The 15,128-nt window shown below is 41.8% G+C and overlaps 1 protein-coding gene across 1 annotated transcript in view; it reads right to left on the reverse strand.

Annotated features, from left to right (window-relative positions):
- TBX20 (T-box transcription factor 20) overlaps positions 1–14,285 on the reverse strand; it is a 52,838-nt gene extending 38,553 nt beyond the window's left edge. The window contains exons 1-5 of the mRNA XM_021699403.1: positions 14,159–14,285; positions 10,580–10,832; positions 9,379–9,543; positions 5,500–5,608; positions 1,466–1,624 (exon numbers count right to left, since the gene is read on the reverse strand). Of these exons, the coding sequence (XP_021555078.1) occupies positions 1,466–1,624; positions 5,500–5,608; positions 9,379–9,543; positions 10,580–10,832; positions 14,159–14,285 (813 nt within the window). The remainder of the gene's footprint in view (positions 1–1,465; positions 1,625–5,499; positions 5,609–9,378; positions 9,544–10,579; positions 10,833–14,158) is intronic.
- Positions 14,286–15,128: the final 843 nt, after the last annotated feature.

The raw sequence follows: 15,128 nt of genomic DNA on the forward strand, positions 1-15,128 counted from the left end.
TGCCTTACAGACACACATCCACTCCTGCCTCTTGCTCACATTCCTTCCCTGGGCTCCTATTTCCTCATTTGTGTAGGGCTACCTGGGCTCTCAGCTTCACCTTCTTACTTTTCTCAAGAGACACAACACCGTATCTCCTCTGGCTGACCTATCCCACTCTGGCCTCTGAACCATCAATCAGGCATCACCTTACAATTACTCATTCAGAACCCAAAATATAACAATGTCAAAACAAGAAGAGGGCAATAGTCCTGGCTACCTTAAAACTAACCAAATAAAGGCAAGCTACAAAGACCTAGAGGGGCCACAAACAACCAAATTTGCCAAGTAAACTGAATGAGTTTCTTTTTTTTTTTTTAAATATCTTGGGTTTTTTTTTTTTTTTTAAAGATTTTTTATTTATTTATATGACAAAGAGAGACACAGCGAGAGAGGGAACACAAGCAGGTGGAGCGGGAGAGGGAGAAGCAGGCTTCCCTCCGAGCAGGGAGCCCGATGCGGGGCTCGATGCGGGGCTCGATCCCAGGACCCTGGGATCATGACCTGAGCCGAAGGCAGACGCCTAACGACTGAGCCACCCAGGCGCCCCTGAATGAGTTCCTTTTACTGAAGTATATCAGAGGAATTCTATTTCTGGTCCTTCCTGACGGTGAAAAGTTACTATCCTCTCTTTGCTTCAGCTTCCTCACTACAGAATATTCCTATTACCCCCAGTCTTCAAGGTTATGCTGACCATGAAAGAATAAAATATATGGGGAAGTACTGACCAGCACCCAGCCCTCAGTAAGACTTTGATAGTTATTAATTGAGTTGGATTAAACCTTATGGATGAAGAAATGCATAAACTTGAAATGTGATATATATCAAAAAGTAGAAACTGTAAAACTCAATATTATAAATTAGATATCTTGAAGTTGATTAAATACACACTGCTTACATGCTATAGTTTATTATCTAAAGAGGCATTTAAAAAATCCTTCTACTAGAATTACCTTAAATTACAGCTGAATAAGCTTCACAAAATTTCTGAAGTATCAGTAGTCTGGGTAGTTGGCTGGAATATGTGTGTTAATTTCACAGAAAAACTGAATCTCTAAATTTTGTGAAGCAATGAGTGTATGGTTATATACATCATGAGGCTCTACCAGAAGGAGAAAAAGAAGCAGGTGATTTTCTCAAGAAGAAAATTTGAGAAGTCAGATGCGGCAGATCTGGGTGGGAGAGTGGGCAATGAACAACTGACCAAGAGTATAAAGATTCTAGAAAAGATGGTATAATACAGACCTTAATAACCTTTAGCCATGGTCACTCAACATGCTTAGAGGTTCTGCGGCTGATACTCAATAGCACTCACCAAAGTGAACTTCGATTTTGAGTACTGGGATAGCCCTTCTCTCCAAGAAAATGAAAGAAGCTCCTAAATCTTTTCCTTATGTAGGAAATGAATGGTGAATGTTGAACTCACCAGTTGATTCTGGTAGGCAGTGACTGCTGTGAAAACGGTCTCTGGGAAGATGAATGTTCTGAATTCTTCAGACTTCAGATTGAGCAACGAGGCGGTGTGGTCTTTCTTCTTAATGATGTGCACCCGTGGCTGGTACTTGTGCATTGAGTTCAAAATTATCTATGATGAAGAGATGGGAAGTACTGAATTTTAAGTATTCATATTGCTAAACAGGCCAAAGTTCAATGAGGCAAAGAAAGAACCACAAGATCTCAGCTTCGAATTCAAGTTTTAAGTTAGGATATACCCTTTCCATTCACAAGGCAAATCCTTTTCATAAGTTGCTGCAGAGTCATGGTTGTGAAATCACATTTTATCAAAACAATTGTACACAATACAGGTTGTTTCAACGGTCCTTTCTAAAATGATGGGGGGAAAGTCATCTGAAGGATGTTGATTTTTGTTTTTTAAATCAAGTCTTTAAAATATTTTTTGTTAGTCTGGTTAGACCAAAGGATATATGGTCTAAATTTTCTAAAGTAAGAACTTATACATTCTAGGAGGACAGATTGCTATTTATGGTTGTTGGCGGGGGGGATACAAAGAATTAAGAGAGGCTGTGTGGTATTAGACCTCAGTTAGAGTGCTAAGCCTGTTACTTTCTAGTTCCTTCATCTTGAGCCAACTGATCTCACCTCTCCAACCTTGTTTTCTCAAATGCAAAAACATACCTCACAGAGTTGTAGGAAGGATTAGATGATGTAGCCCTTATAAATTACATAGCAAATAGGAAGTGCTCAGTAAACATGAACATTATTAATATTGTTGTTATTTCTGACAGCTTCATTGATCCCTGGCTTCCAGTTATAAACCAAATATGAATGAGAGTGATGACCATCTTCCGTTGCACAGCTAGTAAAAGTTGCCCAATACTTAGAAATCATGAGCCTACTTTGGTTAACAAGGCAGTATTTTTCATGTGTCTTTTGATTTGCCATTACGAAATCTGAGCAACAAAATTTACTTTCAGATATAAAAGTTTTTCCACATCTTCCCCCCTGCCACTCAGACAGCTACCTAAATCTACAAAATTGGGTATGTCTTTCCTGGGCTCACACTGCATGCCCTTCATCCCAAGGGCCTCGCAGAGAGCCTGGCTCTCAGGGGAGGCATGTGATACATACTGTGGCAGGAGCAGGGTCAATGGCATGCAGTGTTGTTGCAACTGACAGTGCCCCTGTTTTCTTGGCTACCATGGGTGTGGTAGATGAGTGTTTTGGCTAGTTGACTTTAACAGAGTTAAATACTAGTCACTGTGGGATGATTAATATAGAAGCAGTCTCTCCCTGTGCTGAGACGTAAGCCAACTTAAAGTTACAGGGCATTAGCTGGTACTGAATTTTGAACATGCCATCCTTTTATGGTCCCAAACCTGAATAGGAATCACTAAAACAAATGAGTTTCAAATGAGCTGAAATAGACTTAAAAAAAAAAAAAAAGTCATCTCTTTATATAATGTGTTTATTTCAGGGAGTTCAAGATATTTATGCTCATTCATAAAACTGGAATAAACTCAAAGTGACAACATCTAACTTATATCTATCTTACATCTAAGATAATATTTATATATCTTATATCTAACAATGATATAAGAAAAAACCTGGGCATTCATATATGTTGTACTAACAAGTTAGAAAGAATTTTCACACACACACACACACACACACACACAATGGAAAAAGCCCTAAGCTTTAAATAATATCCCTTCTTCCCTACGTACACCATCCCAAGGTCAATTTCCTTCAGGAAAAGGTGCCAGAGAGACTCAAACCTCAGACTGAATCTCAGCCCCCAGGGCTCCTTGACTCTCTGCTCAAGACCTCATGAGGCTAAGGAATACTACATAGAAATGTCAACTTTGCTTTACTGAAGAAATAAATTCCCTGAAGTAAAGAATTTTCCTGTTATAAAATGAAAAATGCATCTATAAGAAGGGCTTCTTCAAAACTAATTCAAAGAACTTGGCTGAACGACACAGGATCTAAAAATCTTTTCTTGTAGTTTTCAGAACACATTACTTATGGTGACAAAAGGTTATATTAAATAATAAAATTTTAAAGCTAAAATGGATATTAACAACCATCTAAGACTAAATAATCTGTCAAGGTCTAATCTTGGCATAATCAGATGAGAACTCAGAGCTCCTAAAATACAGCTTGGTGCTATGTCCACCCATGAAGTTGATATTAAAAGGAAAACATATTAATTCTGGACAGCTGATCTCAAAATGAATTCTCAAATCTTTCTGGAAAGACCCAAATAGTGCTTCTAAAAGCTTCACATAAGGGCACCTGGGTGGTTCAGTCCATTAAGCATCTGCCTTCGGCTCAGGTCATGATCTCAGGGTCCTGGGATGGAGACTCGTGTCCAGCTCCCTGATCAGCAGGGAGTGTGCTTCTCCCTCCCCCTCTGCTATTCCCCCTGCTTGTGCTCTCTCTCTTGCTCTCTCTCTCTCAAATAAATAAATAAAATCTTTAAAAAAAACACACACACAACTATTCCAAGAGTTTCCTCAATGATTTAAAAAATAAAATTAAAAATAAATAAATAAAAGCTTCACATATGGAAAATATCACAACCATAAAAAATTTCATTTCTCCCTGCAAAGATTTCAGCGGACTCAAGAAATTTTAATATGAATGACATTAGGAATGATCTGGCCTGCAGAAAATGTCTCCCAGATACTTCATCATTTTTAATCAGAAAAAAAAAAAAAACTATCAATGAAAACATCTCTTTAAAAAAGCAGAAAAAGACAATTATCCCAACATTCTTAAAGATAAAAGTCAATTATCTTTTCCAATACATAAAATAACAGAAACCTATTAACCTATTTGCAACACTGCAACACTGCCACCAGCAGTCATGAGCTAACCTGGTTACTCTGATTTGGTCATAGGTGGGCAAATGGGTGGTGGCAATGCCCAAAGTGATTTATTTGGTTCCAATTTCACTCAAACCATTTGAAACCATTGGCTAGAACTCTCTAATTTATATCTACTTATAACCACCCTTTTTGAGAAGAGTTCTGAAACTACTAAACTGCACAGATCCAGTAAGAATGAAAACCTTAAGTAACAAGAGTCTTAATAAAGGGGTAAGACAGAGAATAACCAATGAAATGCCAATGTGTTTTCTGGCAAATCAAGGCGAAAAAAGAAAGAAACAGTCCTCTCCTTATCAAAAAGAAGTATGCAAGTCTCAAGTATTCTTAGTATAAAATCTAAAACCATTTTTATGTAAATCTTTCTTTTAGAGCATGGAATAACATCATAGTTCCTTACAAAGCAGTCTTATCAAATGTGTAAAGGCCTGTGTCAATGGCTATTTGTGCTATTAATTATTGATATGGGCTCAGAATTCCAATTTCTCTTTTTCCATATTTTGATGAACTCCTTATGACAAAAAATCAAATTGTTTTGTTTTTAATTTCAAGACTTCTCTGTGCTTTACTATTCATAAGACTCTCTACAATAGGGGTAGATAATGAGTAAAGAGTACTTCCCCAAATTTATTTGGACATAAAACCCTTTTGTTCTATTGCGTCTCACATGAACAGGCTCTACAAAACACACTTTGGGAAATCCCCATAGGGGATGTCAGCCCCATTTCCTTTACGCTGTGTTATCTAATATACCACTGACAGAAATCAGATGTTTCACCTAAGAACTATCATAGCCTCTGGAATGCACATTCCCTTTGTCTAGCTGGTGCAGGTAGTAAAGTAGTTGCAGTCTTAGGAAATTCATAGTGCCGAACGAAGGTCCCAGACCCTCTTGCGTAGAAATGGCATACGGCATCCCTGTAAGTGGCCTCTTAAGAAGAGCAGTCAGGGTTCCCTGAACAGCAGCACATGAATGTTCTCACAGAATAACTGAGAGATGGAAGATGGGATGGGGAAAGGGAGGGGAAGAAGAGATTGAGAGGGAGGAAGTTCTGAGTGACTTCTCCATTCCATCCCAGGGAATCCACATAATCCAAGGCACTGTACTTACATGGCCATGCTGATCCAGTTCATTGTTGGTGAGTTTCACCTTTTCAAAAGACACCATCTGTTTGAGTAGCTGCTCACCAGTAAAAGGAGAGTCTGGGTGTACGTACAACCTAAGAAAATTATGAGAATGTTATTGAGACATCTTTTAAAACTCTGTTCTCTGTGGGTTATAAAATACTCTGATTCTAAAGGAACACAAAAACCTCATATAAATGGTGAATTTTATTTGCCCTAGATAATCTCAAATTTAATAATCTAACAGTATCAAAATAACTCTAAAACATCTAAATACGTTTCTTCATGTACCGATGATCTAAAAGGGGTAATACCTAGTAAATTTTCTATTGTCTGCTCAGCAAGCCATTTTTAAAAAGGTGCATATTTTTCCATCTATCTAATCAACTATTGGTCTGCTTCCATAAAATACAAAATTTTATTACTGTTGTAGTATTTTCAAAAGACAGACTAGTTTATACTAATTGTATAGCTCCTAGTATAAATACTGCTAAAAAGCAATGAAGGCATAAAGAACTGAAGAGGAAACAATTTTAGAGAATTCATTCATTTACACTTGAGGATGACTCAGTTTGAAGTTTATAAATACAAGACAAAGTAATTTTAATACAGCAACGTGGCTAACTTTTAATAGTCCACAGATCACAGTCTTGCTCCTTCCACTACCTTAAATACTATTACTTTCATCTAGTTAAGTGCCCACTAAATGACAGTGAAAATAAGCTGGATAAACCTCAAATTATTCAGTGCATTTATTCATAAACAGTTTTTTTGGGGGGGAACCTTTGATGGGAAAAATATATTTATCAAGTATTTATCATTTATTGATCAGCTGCTACGTACGAGGCAATCTTTTCCTCATTCACAGTTAAATGCAGGCCATCTGTTCTACCAGGGATGGTTTACACAAAGTACAACACTTTGTAAATTCTAATCCTAGTATCCACTCGACATAAGCTTTTCTGAAGTCAGGGGAGATTACAGAACTCGTGAAAGAAAAGGAAATATCCCTGATTTAATAGGACAAATCCTTTTATCCATTTAACAGGTTATTTATATCTCAATTTTATATAGATTCCTTATAATTTTAATTAAACATAAATATTATAGTTTGGGCAAAGTCAGGGGAGAAAGTCACAAAACCTTTCCCTGCAGTACTTATGGAAAAAAACCAAGAAGGCTGTGCCATGCTTTGTCACACAGAGGACTAAGAATTAGGTGCCCATGCTGACAGGCTAAAGCCCACCAGAAGCAGAGCACAAACAAGGCACTAGAAATTCTCACTAGACCCATAGAAGAACTTTAAAGGCTTTAGGTGTGGGTTTGTCTGCCTGTTTGTTTTGGAGGACTGCTCAACAGTGCCTTTCAATTCAAGTATTCCTTGATGACACAACCATAATACCGTTTCAAGTACACCCCTCTAAGGCTAAAACTTCACACATGCAATGGTTTTACTGACCAGCACATCCTACCTACTCCGCCAAAAAAGTTTCAAAAATATTTAAACTCCTAGAAGCTCATGAAATGTTCCCTTCTCTATCAATTCAACATGTGGAATCACATTAATAAAGTCTAACATTTAAATATCAGTTACTTTAAAGACAACGAAATGTTCTATATGAAAACACAACATTATTTTAGATAATGTCTTGCCCATTGTTGAGATCAAATGATATTGTCAAGTATTATTTCTTCTGATTAGGAACAACTGACTGGTAAACTTCCATCTGAAATAAATGTTTCAACAAGAACCACAAGGAAGTTCCACCATCAATACAAAAATGATCACCTCCCATATTCCTCACCTTTCCCTTATGGAGCTATGAAACGTAGCACTATTTTTTAATAACAATAAAGAACATTTGCTTAAATTATCTAGCATATTTCTATCCTCTAACACACTAAACATTTTTATCTAATATCAATATAAATAAACTGAAGTAAGATGAATGAAAAAGCATACAGGAAGCCCCTCCTCTCTCAAGTCCCCCAGGACTTAAAATTCCAGCAATAGCTTAAACATGCTTCAGTTAAGATAGTGTATTGGTACGCGCTTTCCTTCTCCAACCAGAAGAGATTAGTAACATAAACAAGGCATTTCATATTTCCAAAGTCCTGCTGGCCAGCACCAGTTCCCCATACCTTCAATAGGAAGAAAACGTATGCTAAATAAGAGCGATTAACTTCTTAAAGGAAAGACCTCAGGGGGCGGGGGGGGGGGGGGAAGGATTTGCTTGTAAAAATGGTTAGGAATCTGCTAAAATACCTCTCTCTCTCTCTCATTTAAAAAGATTTTGGAAAGTTTGGAAGGAAGCTTCAGAGTAATGTGAATCAGCTATTTAATAATAAATAGTAAAGAATACTAATTATAAACTACTAGAAACTGGTGAATCTTGCTCAATTAAAAAAAAGGGTATAACATCTTTTAAAAAATTCTTAGTCTGGTTATTTGTTATTTAATATGCTGATTTGGAAGGGCTGGGAAGATGTCCTTCCTAGTCTCTTGTGGGAATGGAAAACTCTGAGAGTTTTTTAATCTCTTCTCCAGTGTATTTAGCATACTGTAAGCTCAGTAATGTGATTAATGACTAAGTAAGCGTAATATTCCATCTGAACTAGTATGTGTAAATTGTCTGTGTTGATTCTGTGCCTTGACTAAAACTCCAGACTAGATACTTACAAAGAACCAACCATCAAAGTTCCTAAATCTGTACATGTAAATAAATTCTTAATTCTGATATGAATTTCTAACCAATTAGAAAAATTAGATAGTCATAAAACAACTCAAAAACAGTAAGTCTTGGTTTTAGAACCCTAAATGTAAAGTCTACTAATATCCTTTGTTTGTATTAAAGTGTGCAGTTAGGTTCCTATAACTTCAGCTACTACTTTTTGCATAAACTAATACATGCTTTTTTTTCCCCCTAGAAGGCTAATTTGGGTAAAGCAGCAACAATAAAAAAACAGCATGTGATTTTTTAAACAGGGTTCTCCTTGAAAAACATTATTACCAATGAATAGCATAATAATAAACATATATGATCCCTAATATACTGAGTAATGTTTCATGTAAAAGAATATTAACCTGATATTGAATTACATGCATCTACTGAACTTACTATGGAGAAGGGGGAAAAAAAATTAGCTTTCCTTTTTTTTTTTTAAAGGTTTTATTTATTTGACAGAGAGAGACACAGCGTGAGGGGGAAAAGAAGCAGGAAGAGTGGGAGAGGGAGAAGCAGGCTTCCTGCTTAGCAGGAAGCCTGATGTGAGACTCGATCCCAGGACCCTAAGATCATGACTTGAGCCAAAGGCAGACGCTTAACGACTGAACCACCCAGGCACCCCAAAGTTAGCTTTTCTTACTTAAAATGTCTGAGTCCTTTATTGGTCAAAAACAACCACATTTCACCAAAATGACCTTTATTGTGTGCAGATATAACCATATTACTTAAAAATATTTACTATAAGCAACCACTTTACTAAAATGCACTCTTCTAAAAAGGATTTTTAGGGCAACCACTTCAGCATTAGGTGTATTCAGTCTGGTATTAAATAGCCAACTAGAAATGATGGGTGCCCTATGAAATGGGTCCAGATTTCTAATGAATATTCTAACTGAAATTAGGAAAGCGTGGAAATGAATTACGAGAAATATAAAATTAAAGACAACATTCTGTCTCTGCAAACTCTGCCCTTCTCAGATATTTTGTAGAGTCAGTCCTGGAGCATCTGGGCTTGGAATGCTTTCTACCAGAGCCCACCACTGTGCAAACAGATCTGCTTAAAATGCAACCAACCAGAGACAGTCTGCTCTCGGGGTTAAGACGCATTTTGCTCTGCCCGAAAATCTGGAGGCACAAACCTGGCCGGCAGCGGCGGGTCTGCCTTGCCAGCCACCAGCCAGGAGGACCGGTGGTAGGCATAGCGGTACCTCTTGTTGTCCACGGGTACGATGTCCATCAGGACTATGTACTTGGCCTCAGGATCCACACCCGAAAATGACACTCGGATGGTGGGAAACATCCTCCTGACACAGGGAAACAAAGAGAATCGGCCACAGCTCATACTGCCAAAAGAGCCCACCGAATTAAAGAGGGAGGTCCTACTCCCCTCCCTACCTGGCCCCCAAGCCCTTTTTTGTTTCCACAGAGATGTGAATTTGGAGATCTTCCTTCTCCCAAGCAGAAATAATTTTAGCCGTCACCTTTTCCGGTGTCCTCATTGCTAGGTGAAAAGTTTTGTTTTGTTTTCTAATACCCAAAGGTCTGTGATTAGGGAAAACTTTAGGTTACATTATCAAGCCTGTTAGGCTCCCAGACCAAAGTGTCTGGAGCAGACCAAGTCGCCCAGCCCCTAGGGTGGCAGAGAGAAAACTCTGCCCCAGCCACAGAAATCTAGGGCAGGGTTGGGTCTCCGGAGACCCTGGGGGTATTTCCCAGGGTCCAGAGAGCTGGAGTGACCAGGGCTGCCATTGGCCACCTTTAGAGTCTTTGCCCCAGGCCTGGGGAGCCGCCTGCACCCCTGGGGCTTCCAGCCCTGGTGCCGGCTACAGCATCAGGGGGCCTGCAGCACCAGCACTCTGTCCTACACAGAGTGTGGTCGTTTCAAATTTCATTCTTCGGCACAGGTTTTAGTTTTGGTTTTTAATGGGAGCTGGTGGCTTTTGCAAATTGAGACCAATAAAAGGGAAGCTACCTGCCTCCCTCCAAGTACCTAGCAGCCCGCCCTGCACTCCCAGCATGAGTTCCCTCTTCCCTCCAGATGCCAACCCTGCAGCCCAAAGCCCTCTCAGATTGCAGCGTCCCAAGATTACTGGTCCCTGCACCCCTCTCATCAAGGCCAAGTTGGGTTTTTCATGGCCAGATCGCGAGAAAGCAAATGCTTAGACGTCTGTCTTAGCAGTTCTTTCCAAAAGCAAGTCAGGGGAAAGAAGCCCTCATTAAGCGAAGCTTCCTCTCAGTGCTCTGGATTAGTGGGGTTTCACCCAGTTCCTGGGAACACCCTAGGCCACCCAGGGCGCTCTTTTCACCGCCCCACTCCTCACACACCAAGACCCCCGCTACCTGCCCGACTTGGTGATGATCATCTCTGTTCCCAGCTCGTGGAATTTGTCCCAGAGCTCCTTGGTCTCCAGGCTGCAGGCAATTTTGGCCATTTCCTCACTGGGGATGATGGGGGTGGTGGGGATCAGCGGCTCAGTACACAGAGAGGAGGAGGATGGGCTACTGCTGCCCCCGCCACCAAACTCCCCGTGAGCATCCAGGCTGGTCAGTTCGCCCAGGGGCTGGGCACACGATGACTTCTCAACAAATTGTTCTGCGGGCAAAGAGAATGGAGGATGACAGCTAACACTGTCAAGCAAAGACACAGGAAGGAGAACAACACAACTAAAACAGGTTCTGGACTTGACTTTGGAAAAGTTAAGGTCAGAAACTCCAGGAAGGCAGTGATAACCCATCAATATATATATATTATCTCCCGCGATATAGTGACATACTAAACCAAATGAGTTCTAGAACTAATAGCTTATTACCACCATTATGAAAGCCACTTTGGGGACGAAAAATATAAGGAGTGGATAAAGGGAAAGGAGGTGATCAAGAAAGATGAAAAGCAAATATTCCTTTTGTTTTCCCTCCCAAGTTCCAGACTTTGCTTGTGGGATCTGGTGCCAGTCCTGCCTCTCTGACAACCAGGCGAGATTTTTCTCCAGGGAGACCAAGGGAATGAAGAGATGAGCACCTTCCTTACTTTGAAAGAAACTTTCCCTTCCATCCGGAGCCTTCCCTCCATAAGAAAAAAATGAAAAAGGGGAGGAGAAGTGGAGAAAAGTGGGGATGTGGTTAAAACAAAAAAATTAAGTTACTTTACTTCTCTGCCTGGCTCTCCGTTTTCTAGGCTTTGATATGAGTGCATTTTTACAATATCCCTCCCAGCCTGAGATCTTATGAAAGACTCTAACATATCAAGTGAGCTCCCCAGGCCATTTTGGGAACCGGTGTGAAACTACTACTTGAGGGCAGTGTGTGTATTTTTCTCTCAAAAAAATCCTGGAAGTAAGGAAAACAACCTCGACCCCAGGCTAGCAGAGTATTAAAGTAGGAAGAACGCCATCCACCATCAAGCTGGAATACCACTGCCTATGAACCAAACATTCTCCTCCACAGCTGATAAGGGCCCAGGACTACACCAGTCACTTTGATGGAATACAGGGGGACTTCTGTAATTGTCCCAATTATCTTGCATCCCTTAAAAAAGAAACTACTTGAATCTGCAATGTGAAACTGATCTCTAAACAACTCTGTTCTGAGTGCCCTCAAGGAATTGAAACAAATTCTAAATGTAGGTATATACATATAAATGCTGTATATCATATAAAGTATTTTATTTCCCATATTTCTCCTTGACTTGGGGCAGGCAAGCAGGAAACGGAATTTTTTTTTACCTTTTCTTCTCTTACAATGATAATCCAACTCATTGTAACATTTTAAATTAAGGATGACCAAATTAATTATCTTAGCCTTATATTTTCAAATTCAAAGACAGAGAAGTATGCCACAGCACAATCTTGTTTGCAACGAGTATTTTCAGAAACACATTCACATAAGGTCTTTATAGGGAATCAACAAGTAGCCTCAGAAATTTTCTTATTTTCTGACAATTGAAAAAGGCAAGTCCCTAAGCCCCAGACTAAAGACTGTCAGGGTTGGAAAGTGAAGGAGGAAGAAAATGATACAGAATTGCTCTAACACAGTGTTATATGTCAATTGTATCTCAATAAAAAAAATTTTTTTTAAAAGAAATGTTCTAGTGATCTAAGGCAGTTCTTCTAAATAGATTTAGTGTGTTTAAATGGGCAAGCAGGAGACACTTTCGAGTCCCCACCCCACAGCTCCTTCAGCAGCTCTCGTGTTCCAAAGTACCACATTCTCTCTTAACAGAACCTCTAGGTGTTTCTCTTGCGGGAGTCCTTGGCTTATTGTATTCTGTTGAACTGGCCTGTGGAAAGGACAAGAATGCCTTCTGGTTCTTTCAGAGCCTGTCTCAAAAGCCCAGGGGAGAGATGCTCATTTTACAGACTGTGTGTGTTTGTGGTGGGGGAGAGGGGATGGCTTTATAGTTTAGAATTTAGATAGAAGGTGAGTATTCTCAGGAAAAGAAACAGAAAAGAAAGCAATACTGACATGAGCTGGAAATGGCATGTTTCCCAGTCTGCTGCCTGTAATTCTGACAGGAATTTTAACCCCAAGTGATCTTTTCCTTCTAGCTACCAAACTGTGATGGGGGTGTTTATAAAGAATTCAGAGGCCCTCTAAATAGGAGTGATAACGTTGGGCAGTTTCACAAATATAACTTTGAAACTGGTGGCTAATATTTCTGTAAACAGTTGGGGTTTTTGTTTCATTGGTTGTTCCCGTATTTTTTCCGTAGGCTTAGATTTCGACAGGAGGGCAGGTGGGAAGAACCAGGGAAAGGGAGTGAAAACCTTGGAGGGGAGAATTTTTGACATTATATTTTCTGGAGATCTTCCGGTTTCCCTTTCCTTGGTTCTAAGCTGCTCCGGGGATTTTAGCTGTTTCTTTTCTCTCTGCCCGGCCCTCTTCTTTTTCATCTCTAACACTTTGTCTTTCATACTAGGATTGTTGTTTCAGATGTGAGATGTTAAAGTATTGGAAAGGACAGGGAGAAAAAAAAGAAAACACTGGGGAGAGTTAAAAAAGAAATATTACCTAAGTTTGCTATTTGACGTTTCTCACCGTTTTAGGGCTATCAGATGATCAGGATGTGGAATAATTATTTCCAGGGGACCCAAGAGGTGATGATAACACTTCTTTCTCTGTCAATTATAAAGGGACTCTGAAACACTCAAGTCCAGCAGTTTCTTTCCCACACAGTTCACTTGTGCTCGGGGAACATAATCCTTATTTTCCCTTTACTCTGAGCCTCGTGTCTTCTATAAATGGTAAAGGTTGTTAAATAAACAGTATAGCTAAAAGTTGAGGAATTTGGAAAATGGTTACTGGCTAATGTTTTTGCCAACCTCCACTGAAAATGATGGCAGCTATAAAACGATGCCTCATTGATAAGTCTGGAGCTTCCGTGAAGAAAATGGTTCATGTGGGGAGAACTGGCTTATTCTACAGCACTTGACGGTGGTTTTAAGGAGCTGGTTCTGTTTAATCGATTGAAGTCAGAGGAAAAACAAAATTCAACTAGTTCCTTGTGAAGTCGCTTAGTCTCCTTGGTATCAAATGCACACACAGGTGTACACGCTTGGTAAATTCTGTTGAGTCTTAAAAGGGGTTAATTATTATTTATCCCTGACTGTTTTTATCCCAAAAAAGTTACACACACTCTCATACATACGACTTGACATGGGGATTCTAAACGAATAGGTAGGGAAAGTGGCTAGCGCATAGAGGAGACGCGAAACCGGCTATCCGTGAAGTCCCCAAAGAAAATTTGGGAGGAAAAGGAAAGAGTCTTCAACCCCTAGCGTCGGGCCCCTGGCCTGAGGATCAGAAGGCGCCACCAGCAGGGAAAGGCGGCCACCCTCTCGAGCCTCCCGCAGGCAGGGGACGGAGGGCCAGACGGATGCGCTGCAGCCCCGCCCCTGCCCACGGCAGACATTCAGGACTTACCCAGAGGCTTGATGGTGTTCTCGGTGGCCTCCTTCTCCTTGGAGCCGCCGCTCGACATGAGCGCGGCGATGGAGAAGGCGTTGGCCCGGGAGGAGAGCTGTGGCTTCGGCGACGCCGTGAACTCCATGGCCCCCAGCGCACGGCCCTGGCCACGGACGGGGCCTGCCGAACTGCCGTCCAGCTTCCCCAAGGGAGACAAAAACCGACACACAGCGCAAAGTTTCCAAGTGCAGTCTCAGCGGAGTCGGCAACTCCAGATGAGTCAGCCCCAACCTCCCAAGAGCTCCACACTGGCCTCTGTCCCTCACCGCAAAGCCCTCCAGCCCCAGAGACTTCCAACTAGCCGGAGAGGACAAGAGAGGACCAGCAGCGGGCTCAACCGGGTGCGCGAACACTGGGGCGCTCCGCAGAACCACCGGCTGAGCGGCCGGAAGGTGGAGACGAGCATCGGACGCCCAAAGCCCAGGGGTCCTGCCGCACCCCCTCTGCGTCCTTTCTCCCTCCACGCGCTGGGAACAGCCAGAGCGGCCCAAGCTGCAGGAAGGTGGCGACCGGTGGGGCGCCGCTGCGAGGGGGCGGACGTCAGGGAGCGCGAGCGCAGGCGTGCCGAGCACGGCGCGGCGCGGAGGACACTGCGCCCCGGCGCTCGCAGCCCTGCGCCTTAATTTGCTGGCGGCAGCTATCCCGGCGGCCCGCAGCCAGTCAGCGCCGCCTCACGTCACCGCTTCCTGATTCCGCCGCCGGGGGCGGGGCCGCGGGCTGGGCAGGGAGGGCGCGCCCCGGGCGTGGTGCCCGCACGGCCTCGCGCAGCTACCGGCCGCGGACCTGGCGCCCGTTCGGAAAAAAGTGTCACCACGAAGCTGCTGCGGACGCCCCTAGCCTGGTCTCGAAGTCCCAGGGCGGAAGGGACGTGCGCGCGGTCGGGAGCGGGTATTTTTGAAGCGGCTAGGACGCGGGATTCTGGGAGTGG

The sequence above is a fragment of the Neomonachus schauinslandi genome, chromosome 12, assembly GCF_002201575.2.
Source record: "Neomonachus schauinslandi chromosome 12, ASM220157v2, whole genome shotgun sequence".
In the NCBI taxonomy this organism is placed as follows: domain Eukaryota; kingdom Metazoa; phylum Chordata; class Mammalia; order Carnivora; family Phocidae; genus Neomonachus; species Neomonachus schauinslandi.